Source organism: Musa acuminata, chromosome BXJ2-11 (genome assembly GCF_036884655.1).
Source record: "Musa acuminata AAA Group cultivar baxijiao chromosome BXJ2-11, Cavendish_Baxijiao_AAA, whole genome shotgun sequence".
NCBI lineage: Eukaryota > Viridiplantae > Streptophyta > Magnoliopsida > Zingiberales > Musaceae > Musa > Musa acuminata.
Genome location: NC_088348.1, coordinates 9230001 through 9250530, shown reverse-complemented (window position 1 = coordinate 9250530; position 20530 = coordinate 9230001). Strand labels below are relative to the sequence as shown.

The 20530-nt window shown below is 37.4% G+C and overlaps 2 protein-coding genes across 2 annotated transcripts; both read right to left on the bottom strand.

Annotated features, from left to right (window-relative positions):
- Positions 1-695: 695 nt before the first annotated feature.
- LOC135627964 (methionine S-methyltransferase-like) lies at positions 696-13237 on the bottom strand. Its single transcript, XM_065134446.1, has 12 exons — positions 12920-13237; positions 11278-11471; positions 10063-10269; positions 9439-9534; positions 6576-6764; positions 6189-6377; positions 5869-6105; positions 4006-4140; positions 3459-3773; positions 2922-3101; positions 1781-2752; positions 696-1398 (listed from the first exon to the last, which is right to left on the bottom strand). The coding sequence occupies exons 1-12, from the start codon at positions 13152-13154 to the stop codon at positions 1108-1110; spliced, it is 3240 nt and encodes a 1079-aa protein (XP_064990518.1). The 5' UTR covers positions 13155-13237; the 3' UTR covers positions 696-1107.
- Positions 13238-13382: 145 nt separating this feature from the next.
- On the bottom strand, positions 13383-18246 carry LOC135627965 (ferric reduction oxidase 7, chloroplastic-like). The gene is made up of 10 exons (XM_065134447.1): positions 17968-18246; positions 17795-17885; positions 17516-17713; positions 16739-16973; positions 15655-15982; positions 15276-15543; positions 14919-15174; positions 14426-14843; positions 14105-14321; positions 13383-13951 (listed from the first exon to the last, which is right to left on the bottom strand). The coding sequence occupies exons 1-9, from the start codon at positions 18197-18199 to the stop codon at positions 14152-14154; spliced, it is 2196 nt and encodes a 731-aa protein (XP_064990519.1). The 5' UTR covers positions 18200-18246; the 3' UTR covers positions 13383-13951; positions 14105-14151.
- Between the last annotated feature and the right edge of the window lie 2284 nt (positions 18247-20530).

Sequence of the window (20530 nt, the reverse complement as noted above, 5' to 3'; positions counted from 1 at the left end):
AGGAAGTCAGGTGCTCGTCTTCAATCGGTTGTGTGAATGGAGATTAGAGACAATGTGAGGTCATCAACCCATTCATCTATTTCCTGTAGGACGTGCTTCAGTCTCCCTTAGGATTGACTGGACACGTCTTGGATCGTCGGTTTCCTTCGTCAACGCTTAGGTGACATGAGGTCGGTCGATTACAGATTTGACATTGAAAAGTTGATACTAAAAAAGTCCTTCGTTTTTTAGCTCTTTTTAATTTTGATTATCCTATGACATGTCGATGACAATGAAAAGCGATGATACTAGAAAGCTCCTGCATATGTAGAAAATTGCAGCCCCTACACCCACAACCAACCCTTATCATGAAGCCAAAGGTTGACGGAAGAGATTTCTGGCTCTTTTTAAGTTTGATTATCGTATAACATGTTGAAATCGATGATTCTAAAGTTCCAATCTGATAATGTTAATCTCGGTAGTTAGCTCGTATGCTAAATCTGACCTGTTCTCTAGCCCGCCCACTTTCAAAGGAGAAATTACCTTTTGATTCCCGAACTCAGAAAGAGATTCTCTCCCGATGAGGATCAAACCCGTGTCTTCAATTTCCCGATGTGATTTATCTTGACGCATGAGAATCCTGCAAGACTTAGTGCCAGAGATTAAAACCTGAAAGAGCTCAAGTGTAAAACAAAGACATCGAGTTACAGCTACCATCATGGAACTACCGATTGATAGATTGATAGATCGATAGCCATCATCATCTGCATTCAAGTTTCAAACCTGCTAGATGACACGAATTATGAGTCTGCATTCTTAGAAACTACAGCTCGGGGAACATGCGTATCAGGTCAAAACCTGACAAACCAGCAATAGACTGGAACGCTCGTTTCATGTCCATGTGAGCAGGCCACAGAAACCAAGCCATGAGCCGATGAAGAATTCCAAGGCAGAAAAAGCTAAACGAAGCTTACGTGAAATCCCCTGGAGGGGGGATACCCACAAGGAAAACATTGGCATGGATCAGCTGTATGTAACAGATCCCCAATGGAAAATGCGCTTGACCTTACCTTTGTAGGTTCTATTTATTTCTGAGTCACATCACATGAGAAAGGTAGTCGAGCATACTCAATTCTCGAGAACCAACTTCTTGAACCGAGTGATGCATTGTAATGCCCGTTCAAACTCGGAATTCTCGAGAGCGAAAGCGAGGCGGCAGTAGTTCGGAATTCCAGTCCATGATCCACTGTTAATGCACAGACCAGTAGCTTTTAGAACGGCTTGTCTGAAATTGGTCGCATCAAGCTTGGCCTCGAAGTCATCTAATTTAAGCATCTTGCCCAGATAAGCTGTTGGTTTAGCTACCATAGAAACACCACCACAGCAGCCAACGACGTCCCATCCGCAGCTTCGGAGTGTCTGCAAAAGAGAAGGAACATGTACCAGGATAATTTAGAAAGTCTGTCTACTTGAAAAATAAAATAAAATTAAAAAAAGAATTTCTAATAGAAGTAAAAGTGTAAGATGAGATGGTCTCAAAGCAACTTTGATTCTTATGGCCAACCTTTGAGGCTCCATTCAGGTGAACTTATCCATCTCGGATACAAGTCAAAAGTAGACAAATAAATAAACAAATAAATATTTTATATATAGCATTTATCAAGCAGTCAAAGACTGCAGTTAGTCATGAACTATATATATAGCTGAAACATTGTTTTGTCCAATTTCTTCTATGCTATCTATCTATGGTCCTCATAATATTTGAATTGATTTGAAACTCTAAATGCATAACAGTATATACCTTAATCAAGCAATCAGAACGACTTCTTAGAATATCTTTCTGTTCATCCATGACTCGAGAGAACTGCTGAAACTTTTGGCCGCGGAGACCCAACAACTTTTTGATGGCATATTTGACTGTGCTGTGTGGCCTGCCCAAGCTCGGTAGGGTAGAAAATGCATCGATCAGGGTTGACTCATTCAAAATCAAGAATCCAAACTCAAGACCTCCGGTGAGCAACTCAAATGACAACCCACCAAGCAGAGACACAGCGAAGGATGAGTTAGTAGTAGTACATGTAAGTGAAGAAAGACAATTTTTCAGATTCCATCCCTCCCAACCATCTCTGCGGAACTCTAGACCTGAGAAACAAGTATCAATTACCACCCTGGCACCATACTTGGCACAGACAGCAAGTATTTCACTAATCTCTTTGTTGTCATATAGCAAGCCTGTTGGATTGACGGTGGGTCCAGACAAGTACAACCATGGGTTTGTTAAGGTCCCAAGCAAGCTTGCAAGTGTATCTGGAACAAGCTTAAAACCTATTTCTGATTGTGTTGGGACAGTCAAAATGTTTGCATTCATGAACTTTGCCACAGAGACATAATTCCCATTTGTGCCCGAGGGGAAAAGTAAGGTGCCTTTTTCTTGTATGCAGCAACGAATTAACTTGTTGAAAAGGGCTAACTGAGAATTCGCAAAAATGAACTCTGAAGAACCATCACATGGGAACCCATAACTATTCCTTACCAGCTGCTGAATTCCAAAACGAACATCAGTTTCAGACTCAACCATGTTTTGTCTTGCAAAGCTCTCGAAGATGGATGCTTTTACGGCAGAAGGTATTGGCAAGAAGCTTTGATCTACATCCATGTGAATCAGTAAATTGTCCTTATGATCAGTGATGGAAAGCTCGGCATTGTTTACGGCAGAAACAGCAGAACTTGCAAATCCTATCAACTTAGCCGAGTTTCTGTCTGGACATACCCTCTGCACAATATACACAAAACTATGCAGAAAATTACAGGTAATTACTTAAGATTTGTTGCAAGAATCATCATAACTGCCAGTAGCAATGCTAAGAACATGAATGCACGTGCATGATTGTGCATGCATGTTAGAGAGAGAGAGAGAGAGAGAGAGAGAGAGAGAGAGGCACCTCTGCAGGTGAATGACGATCTGCTAGCTGAAATGCGAGCAGCTCATGGAACAGACAGCCATAGTAGTACTGACTAAATAATGCTGTATGCCCTTCCAGTAACTCCACAGTCTTCGGCAATGTTGTATATACAGACTCATCTTCAGATATGACAAAGGCCACTTCTAAATCAGAATAAACCTGAGAAGAAAACTATTATTCCACCACTCAAAGAGCCATTAAGACTACTTATTTAATTTTTTGATCTAAACTGTTAAATCAGAGAACTGTCCTAAAGATAATATAGGAAAGGGTAAATATATAGTAAATTTTTAATCAAACATGCCCTACAATCAATGTCATGATGTGGAGGAACTTTCCCTTGGCTAAATAGGTGTTTCTTGGGGAAATAATTTGCTAAAGAGCTTCCTGTTAAACCAAAGAAATATATGGACAAACAACAAAACCAAGTTCTTAAAATTTTGCCCATCTCCAAATTTCCAATTACATAAAGCATTTGAGTTCAAGTGCTGAAATCGAGACACAAATAGTTTTTACCTGATTTTTCACTAGTCCACACAAGATAGCTGCATGTGACGGCAGACTCTTGCCAGAAAGATACTTTAACACTCCATTTGATCCAGGAAGACTTGAGATCTCAAAGTGGTCTGATATATCCAAGAAAAGACGGGCACCAAGCTCTTCAGTAGTATTCAATAAATTTTCAAATGCAGAAGTTGTAATGGCCTCAAACTGAGCCATGCCAGTAATTACAACTTGTGGCTTTAGCTTTTTAATCAACTCAATCATCAGGTCTGACTGGCGCGGTGCCTCAATCACGGTAATGATATCTTCAAGTTCATCATTAGTTCCCTGATGTAAACGAAATCCCATCATATGATTAACATGAACAGTGCTAGCTTATGGCATCATTATTTTACAATTAAGTGTGCGCCAAACAGTTACATACAAAATCCTTCATCAAGCTAGTATAAGCACAGTAAGCTCTGAGCTCAAGCATAGCTTTTTTTAGGCTACTAAAGGCATGCACACATATGTACAACCATGAAGGGCAAGAGCGAGCATAGCTGATGTAGGGCCTTACCTCAATTTCTAAAGATGTCAGCCATTGCTTTGGCAAGTTTCTAGTCAAATGTTCATCGACAATAGCAAGTCGTGGAGAGAAGAGCCGAAGAGCATTCTCAATTGCCACAGATCTTGAAGGGAATACTGTAACATTCTTGTAAACCAGAAAACATATAAAGTCAACATGCCACCCTTTGTTTTTTTTAGAACAACACCAAGCACAAAAAGAGACTCAAATATATGGCACCGTTTATTTCACATTGACAACACAATAATTGTATTTGGTTATAATAGTGTCAAAAAATACATGTCATGCTCCCAACTATTTGGATCAGCTATATGGACACCTATAAATATTTCAATAGACAAAAATAGCAACTCAAGTAATTGTTAACTCATATGAGTATATATTACTTCTCATATTATTATTAAAAAATTGCATGGAAGGTTTAAGCATGAAACTTACAGAAATTAGGTAGTGGATTGTTCTGTTTTAATAAATCCACAATCAATTAATAATGTCCACACCTTCAATTAAAAACATTTCTATGTCATTATGACCATGATGAGCTGTTATACTAGTTGATGTATGAAGCTACAGTATGTGCCACTTGGCACTATAAAAGAAAAATTGTTCCAAGAAAGCTACACCGAACCAGGGGCACTGCAACATTGGCTTGGGGATAATGCATGCTTGAAACTTTTAACTTATTTCAACTATGTAAACTTCCTTTAACTTATTGTTAAAAGAAAACTAAACAAAAGTCAAAAGTTGGAGTAAGTGACTTGTAATTTAATCTAGCTGCAGTAAAAATCATAAAAAAGAATGCTTTTCTGCTGTTTGATTCCAGAGGTTACAGTTCTAAAATCATAGTTCTCCTTAAACAGTCATGTATTTGCAGTTAGCTAACTGTCTGTGGCCAGTATATGAGGTTATGATTGTCATCATATATTAAAATTAGAGAGTAAAATACTGTAGGCAGGACACTGCAACCAACCAATGAAGCTCAAAGTTCAAAGAAATTGTGTCTATTAGCAAACAGAAATTAGCTTGATCAAAATAACTAAATTGAATAGTCATTGTAGCTCTGAGAGCTACACATATCATGCAAAAATTAGCAGGAGTTGAGGGACTAATAGAAGCAACTATAAGAATAATCTAACAGAAAACCACAAGCATATGAAGCCAAATATTGCACCCCACTCAAATGCACTAAACAGGGTTGCATGAACACCTGTTCACTGAATCCAACATTTATTAGAAGCATATTCACTTATCAGCATTAGAGAACATAATACTATTGCAGTAGTGATAACGAAGAAATATATGAAATACATAAATTTTGTCACACATCTGGAGAAACCATTTCATGTGGTACTCTTCAACAAGAGGAAGTTCTATCATCTTGCTGTATATAAGTTAGTACAGATTTTCCTAATAAGAGTTGCCAATTATGCAACTTGCAGAATTAGACTACAAATGGGCCTCATATCTTCATAGTATCATCATGAAGAGTGTTCATGAAACACCACTGGCCAAAACCTATATCAATAAATATGTAAATGCAAACTTAAAACCAAAAAACAATCTAGACTGGAGTGGCATGTTTGATGTCTGACCAGAGATAAAACAATTACAAAATTGACTTTAAAAGCAAGTGACACTCAATGCATGTCCAGCTTTTATGACAAGTTCATGAAGAATCATCAAATTTTACATGCTTATGGTCTACAATCTATGCTATGATTTCTGTGACTTAATCTGTAAACAACAGTAGCATTTGCAAATTCCAATTCTAAAAGTAGACCATTCACATATAAGCAGGCGCAGGAAATAAACTTCTTGCAGTAGAAAGGTGGCGTGCAGATTTTAACTGCTTACATCTGCACTTAGTGGAATGTGATGGTATACTTTCATAAATCCAGCTATAAGGCTTCTAAAACGCATACTTCCAGCTGGGGGATCATATGGAAGAAATGAATTTTCTTTTAATACACTAGCAAGATAAGCTAGGAATGGTATCTTTTCATCAGCAACAGAATCATCATCAAATGACAGATCTAAGGAGCTGCTGACCTCTCGAAAACCATTTCTTAAAAATTCAAATATGGTTTTCACCTGCCAACATACTACAAATTGTTAGTTATGTGCACTGCACAAATTTCTCTAAAAGAACAAAAAAGAAAGTAAAAATAATGCACCTGATTTGGTTGGCGAAGTTGACAACTATAGACAGACAAAGCATGTGAAATACGACAACCAGACTTCACATATGCCCAAGCTGTACGAGCACAAATAGGCTGATCACCAACAAGACCCATAAAAAATTCAAAGCGATGATGGCTGTTCTTCTCAATTTCAACTAAGGCTGAAATATCTGTATCAGCAGCCTACGACAACTCATTTCAGTTGGATTATATTAGATTTTCAGAACAATGTTGACCAAGGAAAACATATTACACTTGAAAGTAACAGAATACGAAATGATCTTGACTGCAAAAACTCAAGAAATATAGATTTCCAGGGATGTCTTTAGGTAATCAAGCAGTCACAGTCAGATTTAGTCAAAGATTGTCAATTTCATATACCTGCATAACTTTTGTTTGCCAAAGCTTTGTGATATGGAAACCACGACGTTCAAACAATCGTTTGCAAACACCTTGCCCTGGACGTCCTCCTATATTAAATACCATAATTCCCATAGGCTTTATGACTTCAATTCCTTCCTCAACAGCTCGTGCAATTAAACCCAAGCCAAATTGATCCTCAACAAAGCCCTAGTTTGATAGTTTTATGCAACAATTATAAATCATAGAAGGATATGACATATAGAAAATCTACCATTCTGAATTAGAAAGTAAACTAAAAGGAAAGATAAGAGATCCAAAAATATCAATTTCAATTGTTTTAGGCTTTCATTTAAGAAAGTAACAAAGATTGCTCAACTGAATTTTATCTTGCATGCACAAGCCTATACAGGCATAAATTTCTTGCAAAGTCTGAATGTCATGCAGAACTAGGATAACATAGATGAATGGACCCAGAACTGGTTGCAAAACTAATATTCATATTGAAATGATTATTTTCCAAAAGGCACTAGAGACCTAGAAAGTTACTGGCCTTTCAGGTCATGAACTACTAACCATATCATTTGTCACAAAAACTTTAAACATAATACTGGAGCAAAATAAATAACAAAAAAAGTACATATGCAGTCCAACATCTTCAAAATGAACCCACAATGATATAAAATGAAATTCACATAATTGATAGTAAAAAGGCAAGGATGGAACATCTCACTAGACATGAGAGGACAGCTACGAATCATAAAGCACAAACACTTCAAAAGGATTACTGTGTGCATGTCGGACACTAATACATATCTGAAACTCTCAAACATGTCTGGTACTTCGTGATGTGTTGGGTGCTTAAGAGAATATTAGGACACATTTCTTATTTATTGTTTATGTTTTACAAAGTAAAGAAGTAAACAAAACATTTCTTCTTTATACATTTTCTTTACATCAAAGATCACTATTCACTTCTGTTAGGGACTTTGCTTTCTCAAGTGGTTCCATGCATAGTTGCTAGACTGTGCCTTCTTCTAACTTGTGAACTTTTTACTAATTGGGTTGATGTGAAATAATATCATGACCAAGGTAACATCTCTGTTTTCATGATGGTTGTTCAGAAATTTGTAATAAGATAAACTTATGGTTGGATGATGCCACTAAGAAATAAATTTAGTGGAAGGTGCCACTTAACAGACCTACATGCATCTAAAGTGTTAACAGCTGGGAATATATGACTTCATGTCACAAAGAACACAATGTTCCCAATTGATCAAGCTACTTAACGACCACAATAACAGAATTTTCCTTTCAAATTATAACTCAGAAAAGAATACAAAATGAACCTGTTGAGTCGTTGACATACTACAACAAATTACATTATAGCATAATATTATATTCTGCTAGGGTCAGCAATTGGTCTAAGTTGTACAGCACCCTTGCGGTCTCTGTTTGCAAAGGGTCAATCTCCCCATAACCTTGTGCAGTCCCAAAGGGACTTGCAAGCGGATTAATGAATGTGAATGCATGGAAAAGCTGCCATTGTCGCTCCTCCCAGTTATAAACTCAGGGTAACACAAATAAACATCACACAAACACTTTATGGGCAATGCAATAAAAAGATAAACTTCATAAGCTCATAACAATTTCACAACAAAGGGGCTAAGGATGGGTCGTTGCACCGCTTGCAACAGGTGTCTGATGGGCATTACTTTTTCTTCTTCCATTGATATCAATTAGCTGACTCTTCCATGAGCCCTTTTGTTTTCGAGTTTGTGATCAATAGCCAACACCACACAATGGGTAAAAGCTTGTCTGACTCTGTCATCCGACCAATACTTGGCATTTTGGTTAACACTATTTGTAACCTCATATACTGACTAGTGTAAAGTAGCTGGGATCTTTGCATGAATTCCAATTGCATGTGATTCTCATGAAAGTTTCAGATGCATACAGCCAATTCATGAACGACCATGTACAAATGAATCAGGTTTTTACAGCTTGTCCCATAAATTTTTTTATACGGCAAATTCCTTTGAGTCTCTAAAGGCCCCATTCTGCACAACTATTCTGAACTATTGCAAAGTATTAACATTCATTCTTTGGTAGATTCCTTGGCTATTAATCATAGTTATTTGATCAAAGCTCCAAGTAAAAGTCTACCAATTAGAGTAACACTAGATTAGGTCCTGCTTCTTACAAAGATGCTTCTAATTTTCAACAACACATAGTTATACCATTACACTGCAAGTAGAATATATCTTCACCCAAAAACCCACACCCACTACAATTGGGAAGTAAAAGGCATTGGTGCAGCTCACATAGATATTGTATCCAGCCATAACAGTTTTGTCTTACTTAGCGGAGAAAAGCTTACAATTTCAAGACCCTATATACACGAACAACAACAAGCAGTAACGTCCCAGGTAGTTACATGAGTCTTTTGCGGCCATTGAGCTTTGTACAAATAATTTTACATTACTTAATTGGACTTTCAGCTTGCCTTTTTTTGGTCCATCTTAACTGCACTTCCAGTTATAAACAAATGCTCCATAACATAATCTTGTCAAGGATCCATTTGTCGTTTTTAAAGTTACATTTATAATAGACACAGGATCCTCTTTATCTAAGGATTTTAACCAATACAGAATTATCTAAATTATAAAATAGGTAAAAAAAGGGGTAAAACACCATCTAAACACTCAAAGGCATTACAATAAATTATCAGGGAACAGCATATGACATTTTTTTTGTGGCTTAAAAATTTTATCAAAATTAACTTCCCTACATATCGACATGCAGATAAGCAAATGCCACCTTTTAGAAACCCATGATGAATATAAAGGAAACAAAACAAAGCATATGCAGTTTGTGTGCCAACCTGAAGAGCGCAATAGTTACTTAACGAGTACAAAAATTCCTCGCTTGCATTTTCAGTAATCATCTTTGACATGGCCTCTGGATTTGGGTTGAGAATCTGACAAAGGATAGCATAAACCAAATCATGCAGGAAAACAAATATCTCAAATCATCTATCGATAATACAAACAAGTGAAGACATGGATAAATTACTAAATAACTTCAGGATGATTGCCACGAAATTGTGTGTTTAGTTATGTGAACATAAAGCATATTTGCGCTTAAGATTTTAGAAGGATCATGTTGCTGAAAGTTGAGTCCAAGAATTGCAAAACAATCAACTAAAATAAGCTAAGAAACTTCAAGATATGGAAGTTAAAAGTATAATTAAAGAGGACAAGTCTACTTCAGATTGGTCAGACAAGTATTAAGTAACCCAATCCAACCACACAAAGGGAAAGAATGTACATACATAACCAACCAACATTTGAAGTAGATAAATTATGGTTTTACATGTGTGGAAGTCCTAATTTGGCACAAACCATCATGTTTGTACATTAGCATAACTGAATAATAACATTGGTCGCAGATGAGCTAAATTGCCAAAAACTAGGTTTTCCACATTTTCAAAAACTTTGTTCAGTACCTGAGGGATGCATCCAACAATACGCTCTAGTTGTATATCATTTTTCCTGCAATAAGCTAGAAGATCTGATTCATGGAATTCCACCCTATCAAGCAGAGTTTTTCCCTCTCCATCATAGATAGGACACCCATTCTCATCCAATGCATTCAAGAACAAATTAATCCATGAAATTTTGACAGCTCTTGGATTAATATCAAGCCCATACACCTGGATAGAGCCACATTAGTACTTGGAGATTACTATGAGGACAAATTCATAATAACTTTAAAATAGAAAGAACATGAAGAAATTGGCACTTACAATCAGAGGGAGCATAACACAAAACATGCCAACCTTGTTGTATAAGTAACAATTTATTTGAAAAAAAACACCTATATAATTATTTATACAATAAAGGTGTTAAAACAAGAATATGGAAGATGAGCATCAAAGTTTATGCACTATGCTAAAACATACTATTTAAGGGCAAGAAGTTAGTTGCTTGTCAAAGAGAAAATACATAATGTTTGTGATTGAATATATATCAGTTCAACTTTGTTTATTTACCATAAAGTTCTTTGGAAGAGTTTATTTCATTCGTTGTCTCTAAATCTTTACACGTGCATATTGCACAGAACTTTCTCTAGATCAAATTCCACATTCTTCCCTCTTTATCCAAACTCTTCAAAGATCCGAGAACCTAAAGAAAGCATGCACCACTGCTGCAAATAGAAAGGAATAAATAGGTACCAATAATTCCAAGCTATAAGCCATATATCTAATGGCATAAAGATTGTCAATTTGAAGCTAGAAGCAAATGGAGAAACTTCAAACCAAGGTTCGCTGTATCGTACCGTACCGGTGTTTCAACCCGGGCTCGGTACGGTACCGATGTACCGAATAATTTTATGTTTTTTATACTATAACAGTGCTACAATATAGTACTGTAGTAGTGCTACAGTACTACAGTAAAATACTGTAGCACTGTAGCGGTACCGGGCGGTTCGCGTACCGGTAACCTGTCGGACCAGTATGTACTGCCCGGTACTGGCGGTACATTTCGGTATGACAAACCTTGCTTCAAACTGTGTCTGATGATATTTTGATACACATAAGCAGCTTGCGCCGATGGTAAATGACTTAAAGCTCACCATGGTAAATCACTTATCCAGGATGAACTGAAACATGACTTATGTATAAATTATGGATACGAGTATCTGGCAAACAGAATTAAACCTTTAAAGGGGACCACTTTTCAGCAAGTGCAATGGATATCCATCCATTTCCACAACCAAGCTCAGCAACAGTTTTGTCCTTGAAAATGGAATCAGGATGGCGATTTATGCCCTCATAGAAAGTAAAAGACCAATCTTCTGGAATGAAAATGCTAGGGATCACCATCATGGTCAGCTTCTTTCTCTTTTGGAATCCTGGTGAATTGTAAATTGTTAGATCAGCAATGAGAGGAAACTAACTTTGAGAAGAATAAGTCTAACCTGATATCCAATTGGTAAGCATAAAACAAGCTTCCAAATTTTCAATACTCAACCAGCAGAAATTTTCAACATATAAAGAAACAAATATTACTTGTTACTTGCCCATGTAAGCGCATTAGTAAATGAAATATATGCTTCCACATTGTAGTTTCATTCAAATAATCTGAAAGAACGAGTAATACATATATTAAGTACCAAAACTGGAAACAAGAAGTTAGCGATGGGTTACTTAGCAACACCAAGCTCAATTGCATTCTTGGAGCATAATGAGCAGGTAAGTATCTTCTTCCACGTCATAAGTAGAAATATAAATGTTGACCTTTTTCCTCTTTGTTGTTTCTAATCTTACCTTGATTTTTTGGAACCTGTAATATCTAGACACTATCCTTGAATATAAACTCCAATCGTCGGGGGCTCCCCCAAAAGTAAGATAAGCCTTAAGCTCTCACATTGACCCCACCCAGTCACATTCATGCTTGGAAAACATGAATTCTAGGGTATCTTGTTACAAATGTTCTTCCCCCCTTTTTTGGCAACATCCTGTTTATGTGAAACCTGGACTCCAACCTTGCCTCTCCTGGGACTGCTAGATAAGTTTGAGAGGAACAAGGTTGACTAAAAATCGTCACCAAAAAAGAGAAAAATTCTAAAATTTTGATTTGATTTTTTATGAATAGGTAGGTTTACTGAAAAACGGAAATCAGTTACACAGAATTCTGATATCTGTCGTCAGATTCCCATAACAAGTCCAGATCAATAACCAAATAAAGCTACTCAAATAACCTATGGGCTTAAGTACTAGATGCAATTTGCATCCACCGGATAAAAAGAGTGTAAATAAAAGGTAAGCAATTGATGACATCGAATGAATAACAACAAATCATTAGCGTGGGACGAGGATACACATAATCCAGATCTCAGTACGTTTCTTCCACTACGTCCTATCACACTACACCATTTGTCTGAGTTCAACCTTTGCGTTAGAACCAAGTCAACCTTAACAGACAACTCGAATCAGGATCCCCAGCAGCCATTTTCTTGAACAAACAACAAAAGATAAGAAATATCCAGTGTGATTTGTCATTTACACAAGCCTAAAGTTCAAATTTTAATGGAAACAGAAATGGAACATAATAGATTTATATCAGACGTCCAATATGTGTGTCAACCAGATAAAGAAAGGATGAAGACAGATTGATCCGTATGGAATCTGATCCAAAACTTAGTCGAATCCATAAAGCTAACAATCGGAAACATCGCAAGTTCCTGTGTAGTAAGTTAAGTGAGAAGATAGATTCTAAAGAGGATCAAGAACGACAGGGTGACGATAGAAAGAGGAGACAGAAGCGGGAGCAAGACTGAGAAAGGAGGGAACCCTCGACCTTGGAAATCGTGGAGGAGGACGTCGTGGATACGGAAATGGTAGGTGCGGAAGCATCGATCAGCGTCGTCCTTGGCGTGGAACCGTTGCTGAACGCGGGCGAGGAACACACGGGCGTCGGATCGGGTGGCCGGGTTCTCCAGCTTCTCCAGAAGGAATTTGAGAGCGGCGTAGGCGGCGTCTCCAGACCTCTCACACTCCCTCAAAAAGCCCTCCATCTCCATCTCCATCGCCATTTCTGTTCGCCTCTTTCTCTCTCTCTCTCTCTCTCTCGTTGTGTTGGGTGTAGAAATGGATCGCGGTCGATTAACTATTGCTCTTGTATCAAAGCATGTTGGACAAGCAGGGTTAGTTATTTCAAAAGCTCACGTCGGTGAGTGGTGTTGACAAGGAGAGGGAATCGGTCGGAGCCCCACCTTGTCGGTTCTCGATTCCCAACTCCCACAAGCATTCTTGGCCGTCGATGAAAGAACGAAGGGACGCCAAGATCCCGAGAACAACAAATATTCGATGATCCTTCGGACGCTACCAGAGACACATTGTGTGGGCCCAGGAGGCTATCTACACATCGACACACCGACGTCACGACTTGAGGCCACGAGCGTGACCCACCGTTGGTGGGGTCGCAGCACATGGACCAAAGCACCCTCTACCTCTCTGTATGCGGGCCGCATGTCGGGGCACGACGCATGAGCTTTTCGCGCCGCCCCCGCAGAGTTTGCTTCGAGTCTGTCAAACGCCCACGTAAAGGTCAACTTTGTGATACCGCCGACGCGCCTTTGATCACATGCTGCCCCAAAATGACTGCGAGAGAATGATGATGGAGCACGAGAGGGGCGGTGGTGGGTGCCCGGTGGATCGCATCGCCACGAAAGCAAAAGAAAAGCAACGGGAACATTTCCCACTGTCTGGTATTGGAGGAGCGCGTGGGTCTGTCAGAGGGTGGCGGACGTGCCGCACCGGTCTCGACCGCTGTTCTCGTATTGCACATATAATTCCTCCACGTGCAGTTTACACTCCGTCGTCGAGCTCACTGTAGGAGTCGTGTTAGTCGCCTCGTGGAAGAACAGTTAGTAACTAATTGACATTGCTTATATGATTTATCTTTAGTCATGTATACATCTCAGGAATTTTATCTACATATATTAGAGAGAGAGAGAGGTTATTTGATGAGATATGACCGTACTAGTAATCCAAGCTCCAGGGAAGAAGATGCCATGTACGAGCGAGCTACTAGAGATCAAAGCTGTGGCTGTTGAAGTGGAAGACAGGCTGATTCCAGCTTCCCCGGATGTTCTGCGACCTGCACTCCTTAGCGACGCTCGTCTGAAGACCAGGCGGCCCACACACGATGACGCCGACGTCGACGCTCCCCTTCGTCTTCGCGAACGAACCGAATAGATCTGGACCAAAAGGAGCAGAAATGTAGATTACGAATGTTCATGAACTGGGAAGAAAGTTACAGGTTTCGACTGTGACTTGGGATGAGAAGCAGCGGTAGGCGTACCATGGAAATCCGGCCGGCGGCCATATTGAGTAGTTAGCATGCTTGCAAAGTTCGCAGTGGTGGTTTCGTTGCGCAGGGTTCGTTCCTTCTCATCGTCTTCTGTCGACCTCGCACTGCTTGAATGCTTCTCCCAGAGATGCCAGAAGAACACGACAGAACCTCCGAGGATGACGACGCTGGCAACCATGCAGATCGTAAACAGGAGGCCGCGGTACCACCAAGCAGAGATTGCAGAAGGCACGATGTAATATGCTTCCACCAATCCATAGAGCAGAACGAAGCCGAAAGTGGATACAGCGAAGTAGATCCCAGACCAGATGTTGTTCCCTGTGCCAACCAAACATGACATTCTGCTTCCACTGGTGGTTAAGAGGGAGGAAGACCTCGAGTTTTCATCAGCATTGATAATGCCCTCTTCCTGCAACAAAGAAGTAGAACTTAGGGGAGTGCCAAGCAAATTCGATGAACAAACATGTTGGAAGTGTGCATCTACCAGTGGAGCCTCTGATTCTTGAGTGACACAAGCAAGAATATCCAGCTGCAGGGAATTAAAGCAAGATGAAGAGATGGCCTGGTCATTGAGAACTGAAAGAAGAGAAAGCTCCTTGGATTTCTTGACAGCCCAGATGATGAGCACATTCTTTGGAACACAAGGTTTGCCCTCATTGATCCGGCGGCAGATGTCGCTTATGATAGCAAAAAATGGTGAAATGCCAATGCCTCCAGCTACCAGGATTAGATTCTCATACCTGACAGCCACAAATAGAATGATCAGTTGATCTGAAAGCAACAAATAGATGATAGCAAGAACAAGAAAACAAGAGAAACAACTGCCACAGAATAGGCTTACATCAAATGGTAGGGTACTTCATGTCCATATGGTCCTTCGACAGAGGCAGTGATCTTAGGCTGTGAAGGGATGCTGATTTGTGGTTGCTCAGGGACTTTGGAGATGATGTCACGTAGTCTCCCTGTCCATTCTCCAAGAACTTTTATAAGAATTGATAGATGGTGTTTGCCATCCATCGGACTGGAGGAAACACTGAAGGGATGCCACTGCAGCCATGACAATTCACGTACTTGCAGGAACACAAAACCGAGTGCGTTGTACCGAAGATCTGCAGTGCATGAACAGGGAGTTTAATTAGGAGATCAGTAAGTTAACAAAGATCAGCTGAAAAAGATAAAACTTCTTCCCAATCTTGCTGGAAATGGTCAAGAAGTTATACTTGCTGGTTTTGAGAGAACAAGTTCCACAGTTCCACATGGATGACAGGCTGCTGAGAGGATGTTCACGGTGGTCCGCGACTGGCAGAATCGCAGAAAACGATCGAGAACAAAAAGGAAGATTGCTCCGGCAGCGATGCTGAAGACGAAGTCACCAACATGTAGGGCGAGGAAGACAACAAAGATCACATACAACTGGTGGGTGTAAAAGAAGAGCTCGAAATAGTTCTTCCGCACAGGGTGGAGTGATGTAACCCACATAAGCAGCCCAGCGGCCAGACTAATTACTCCCGGGAGATTGGCAATTCCGATGTCCTTCCACTCCAGAATCTGCATGCAAGTTCACATCTTGCGTTAACATAGCAGATAAATCTGAGTGGTTTATACCAAGCATGCCTCTTCAGATTCGGTACATAAACATGTAGTGTTGCATGAGTACATAAGCCCCTTCAGATCTGATGGGAGTCCACTGAAATCTATAAGTAAAATTCTATCTACAGAATTTTCTTCTTTGAATATTTAATATAAAACTTAAGTGGACATACAAAATCAATGTTCACAGGATAATATTTCAATAATAATGTTAATGATTCAAGTTAAAGCCCACTGCAAGTCCAATTTGGTAAGAAAAATTATTTAGCATAAAAACATAACTGAAAAGAAAAGTAGTATGTTAGATAAAAAATAATTCTTTTTTGCTCAAGATCAGCATCTAAGGTACTCTTTTCCTGGAAAATGAAAGTATGAAACATCATTAATGCACCACAAAAAAAATCTTAGAATGTGACTAATTTAATATCGAATTATTTCTGCTATAATATGTATCACAAGCAATTGCTTAGCATAATAACAGATTAACCGCTGAAAAAAATATTTAATTCATACTAAACTAGTGCTTTTTTGAAGATATACTCTGCTTTGTGGAAATCAAACTATCTAACTTTGTCTAAGCAAATCATAAGGTTAAAACAATCCAGGAGGCAATAGTAGAAACAAATGCAGCATCTCGGATACTATCACCATTGTGATTTATTTCTATGATCATTTTAATTGCTAAGCAGAACAATTAAAGGAAGTCAAGCTCACTTCATGCAGGAGGCGCCCCTGCAGTGCCCATGAGATGACATAGAACAAGCCATGTAATGTAAACATAGCCATTGTGAGATGTCCAAGCCACACATGGTATCTGGTAACATGCTCAAATGGGATGTCTATTAAGCGGAGAAGAATCGATCCCCTCGCGACTGGGAGAAATAGAAATGCCAAGCAAAACAATCCGATCAAGCCTAGGCGAAGCCCAGTCAGCTCCAAGAATAAGTACCTGAAAGCTTGAAATTTCTACATTAGAGAGGATGCCAAGCATTACCTACTCAAGTCATGGCAATCACAGGTTCAACTTCAAATTATTGTTGGATGAAGAAGAATGACGATTTCTATGGGTTTTATGATTTTGTGACATGGGGAAGAAGAACAAGAAAAGCACAGCATGCAGATAGTACCGCAAATATGATGGAAGCGAATTAAACCATGTGCAGATTCCATAACCTCATAAAAAAAAAAAAAAGTATCATCAAGAACATCGAGAACGATTTCTGCAAAGATCTAATGATACTGTGATACTCTGTTAAGTGTTTTGTTTTTCGCTACAATTTCATTAGCAGCAACATGGACTGAAGCTCTGAACATGACTAATATGACTGAAGATCCTCACCACTGATGATGCTTGACAAGTAATTTATGTTTCGTTGATGGAGCCCAAAAATTGAAATCTAAGCATGCAGAATGAAGCATAACAAATTTCTACAAGAAATACATTCAACTTCGCGATCTTTAAGTGAGATGATCATGTCGGAGCTGACATACAGTTTAATATTCGAAGGGAACAGGAGCTTTGAGATCAAGCTGCGATTCTCCACGGTGTAAGCGATGATCGTCCACAGAACATAAGCGGAAAACAAGACTATCCCGATGAATTCCGCAGCAGAAACAACACCAAAAGGCCCATCAACGATGACCGGGAACGTCCAGAGCCGAAACCTCGGAAGCCTCGCACTCTTTTTCCTGACAAAAAGAAGCATCTTAGTTCTGAATTCTTGCAGCACAAAAGTGAACTCAAATCGAATGAACGATCGATACGCATACTTGAAATCGTCTCTGGGGAAGGCAATTATGTATACGAATGCGAGAAGAGCGATAACAAGGATCGGGCCGCTGAAACCAAGGAAGAAACTTCCTGCACATTTGAAGCCACACTTGATCAGTCAGACATCTGCCATCTCTTAAGCCAAACATCAAACAGTAGGAAGAGAGCAGACCTGTGAGCCCGAAGACGGTTTGTTCAGTCAATTTAGTCCATCTCGAGAACAAGCTCTTCACCAACTCGGTGGGGAAGAAGAATATGGCAGCAACCCAGACCAGGAAGATTGCCCACATCAGTGATTTGAGCCCCAGTCTAGCCAGAGAAGGCAAGAAAGAGGTAGTCTTGCCACTGCCATGGCTTAGCTTTTCCTTTGGCAAGAGGGGTTCACGGGCAAGGAGTTCAGCCATGGGTGGGAGAGGCAGTCTCGGTGCTTCAGGTAACTGTTAACTTCCAAGAAGAAGAACCGCTCAATTTATCTAGCAGAGATTCGATTGTACATGATGGGAATGTGGGTGAGACATGGACAAGAACGTCGAGAGAAGCCACAAGTTCCTCGTCGTTCACCAACTCGATCAACATCAGGATTTAGCTGTGTGATAGCTTTGTTAACACTGAAGGACTACGGGAAATAAGAAAGAAAAGTATACACAAGAAAATAATTGAAGACACACTGAAACAAGAAAAGAAGAATTATTATAAGAAGAAGAAAAATGTTAGGCTAACAGTCTGATCTTAACTTATTTGGATCTTGATAGAGGAATATGGATTTTTCCATATTATTTTTTTTTTATTTTTTTCCTCCACACTTATTTTTTTTTATACCTTTTTTTCCTCTATACTTGTTTTATTTATTGTGGAGATACTATTAATATTATTTGGATTATGATTACTAATAAAATTAAAAAAATTAATCAAAAAATATTTCTGATTAAAGTGAAGGTAGATGTACGGTTTAAAGAGAGTTGATGATGGTATGAGAAGATCTAGAAAGTAATTATTATTATTAAAATATTATATTTTAAATATCGATAAAATTATAAAAATAAAGACATTTTTAAAAAATAAAAAGTTTAAAATAACCGTTAGGATGATAAAATATAAAATTCTTGATAATTTTAATAATAAATTATGTACTAAAAATGATGAAAAAGATATACATCAATTTTCTAAAAGATAGAGAAAAAAGTGTGAGGACTAAAGTAATATTAGATGTATTAAGGCCGAATACCTAAGAATACCGATTAATAATAATAAATTTAAAATAAAAAAATTTATTTGATAAACATTCCACACATGATTTAGCTTTAATAGTACATTTAGTAATCATAGATTTGTTCATAAAATTAGAACTAGTTAAGTAAAAAATCCTATAAAAAAAATGAAATTAGCTTAGAGTGTAAGACCTATTGATATCCTCATCTAGGTTTAAAAAAACAAAGAAAAAGAATAACTTATTTAATAATATTATGATGTTTAAAATAATGCTTGATGGATGGAGAAAGAGTTTTTATATAATTTATAAGAATAAGAGTAATATACAAAACTATTCTAATAATAAAGGAATAAAAATTATTATGAAATTTTGAAAAAAGAGTAATAAAAGTTAGACAAGACTTCAGGCAAATGAATCTAAAAATTAATTTGGTTTATTCTTTGGAGATTAGCAATATAAGTTATTTATTTATTAAGATAATTAATTAAAAAAATATAAAGAGAAAAGAAAGATTTGTATATGATTTTTACTATTTTAGAGAAAGCTTATAACAAAGTTTGTAGAGATTTATTATTATGGATTTTAGAAAAAATATATATCCACTAATTATGATATGTATGATAATGTAGCTACTAATATTAAAGGAAATATGTCCAATGAGCCTTTTATTATTATATAAGTATATCAAGACTTTGCATTAAATTCATATCTTGTCATATTGATAATGGATAAATAAGATAAACTTATTTGATATATATTATTTAGTGATGATATTATTTTAGTTAATAAGAGTCTAATTAGAATTAATTCTTAACTTGAGTTCTTGAGGTAATCATTAAAAATTAAAGATTTTATATTAATTAAAACTAAGTTTGAATATATGAGATATAATTTTAGTAATACTACAAATGGATATAAAAATATTATTAAATTGGATGAGTAATAAATTCTTTTAAAGAAAAGTTTTAGGGATTTCCTATCAATTATTAAATAAGATGAAGAAATCAATAAATATATTATTCATAAATTAAAAAAAGGATGGCTAAAATGATAATGGTCATTAGAAGTTTTGTAGAATTATCAGATATCTTTGAGATAAAAAAATTATAATATATTAAACATATAATATTTTTTGGATCTAAATATTAGATAGTTAGTAAGAAACATATATATAAAAAATTTATATTGCTAATATGTGAATATTGATGTGGATGTGTGAAGTTATTATGAAAGATAGAAAAAAATATATTTTTATTCATAGATAATTAAGTATTACTTCGACAAAGAATAAAATGAGATAACCGGTTAAGATGATATGAAGATATCCTTACGATACATATGGATATAATAATTAGAAGAGAAAAAATGAGTGCCATTATGTACAAGGAGAGATAGAGAAATAAAACTTTAATATAAATTATAAATAAATATTTAAATATTTTTAACTTAATTAAATATATAATATTTTATGCATCTCAATAGTGATAAAAGATACATGTAGTCAATCCAAACAATTTATTATTAT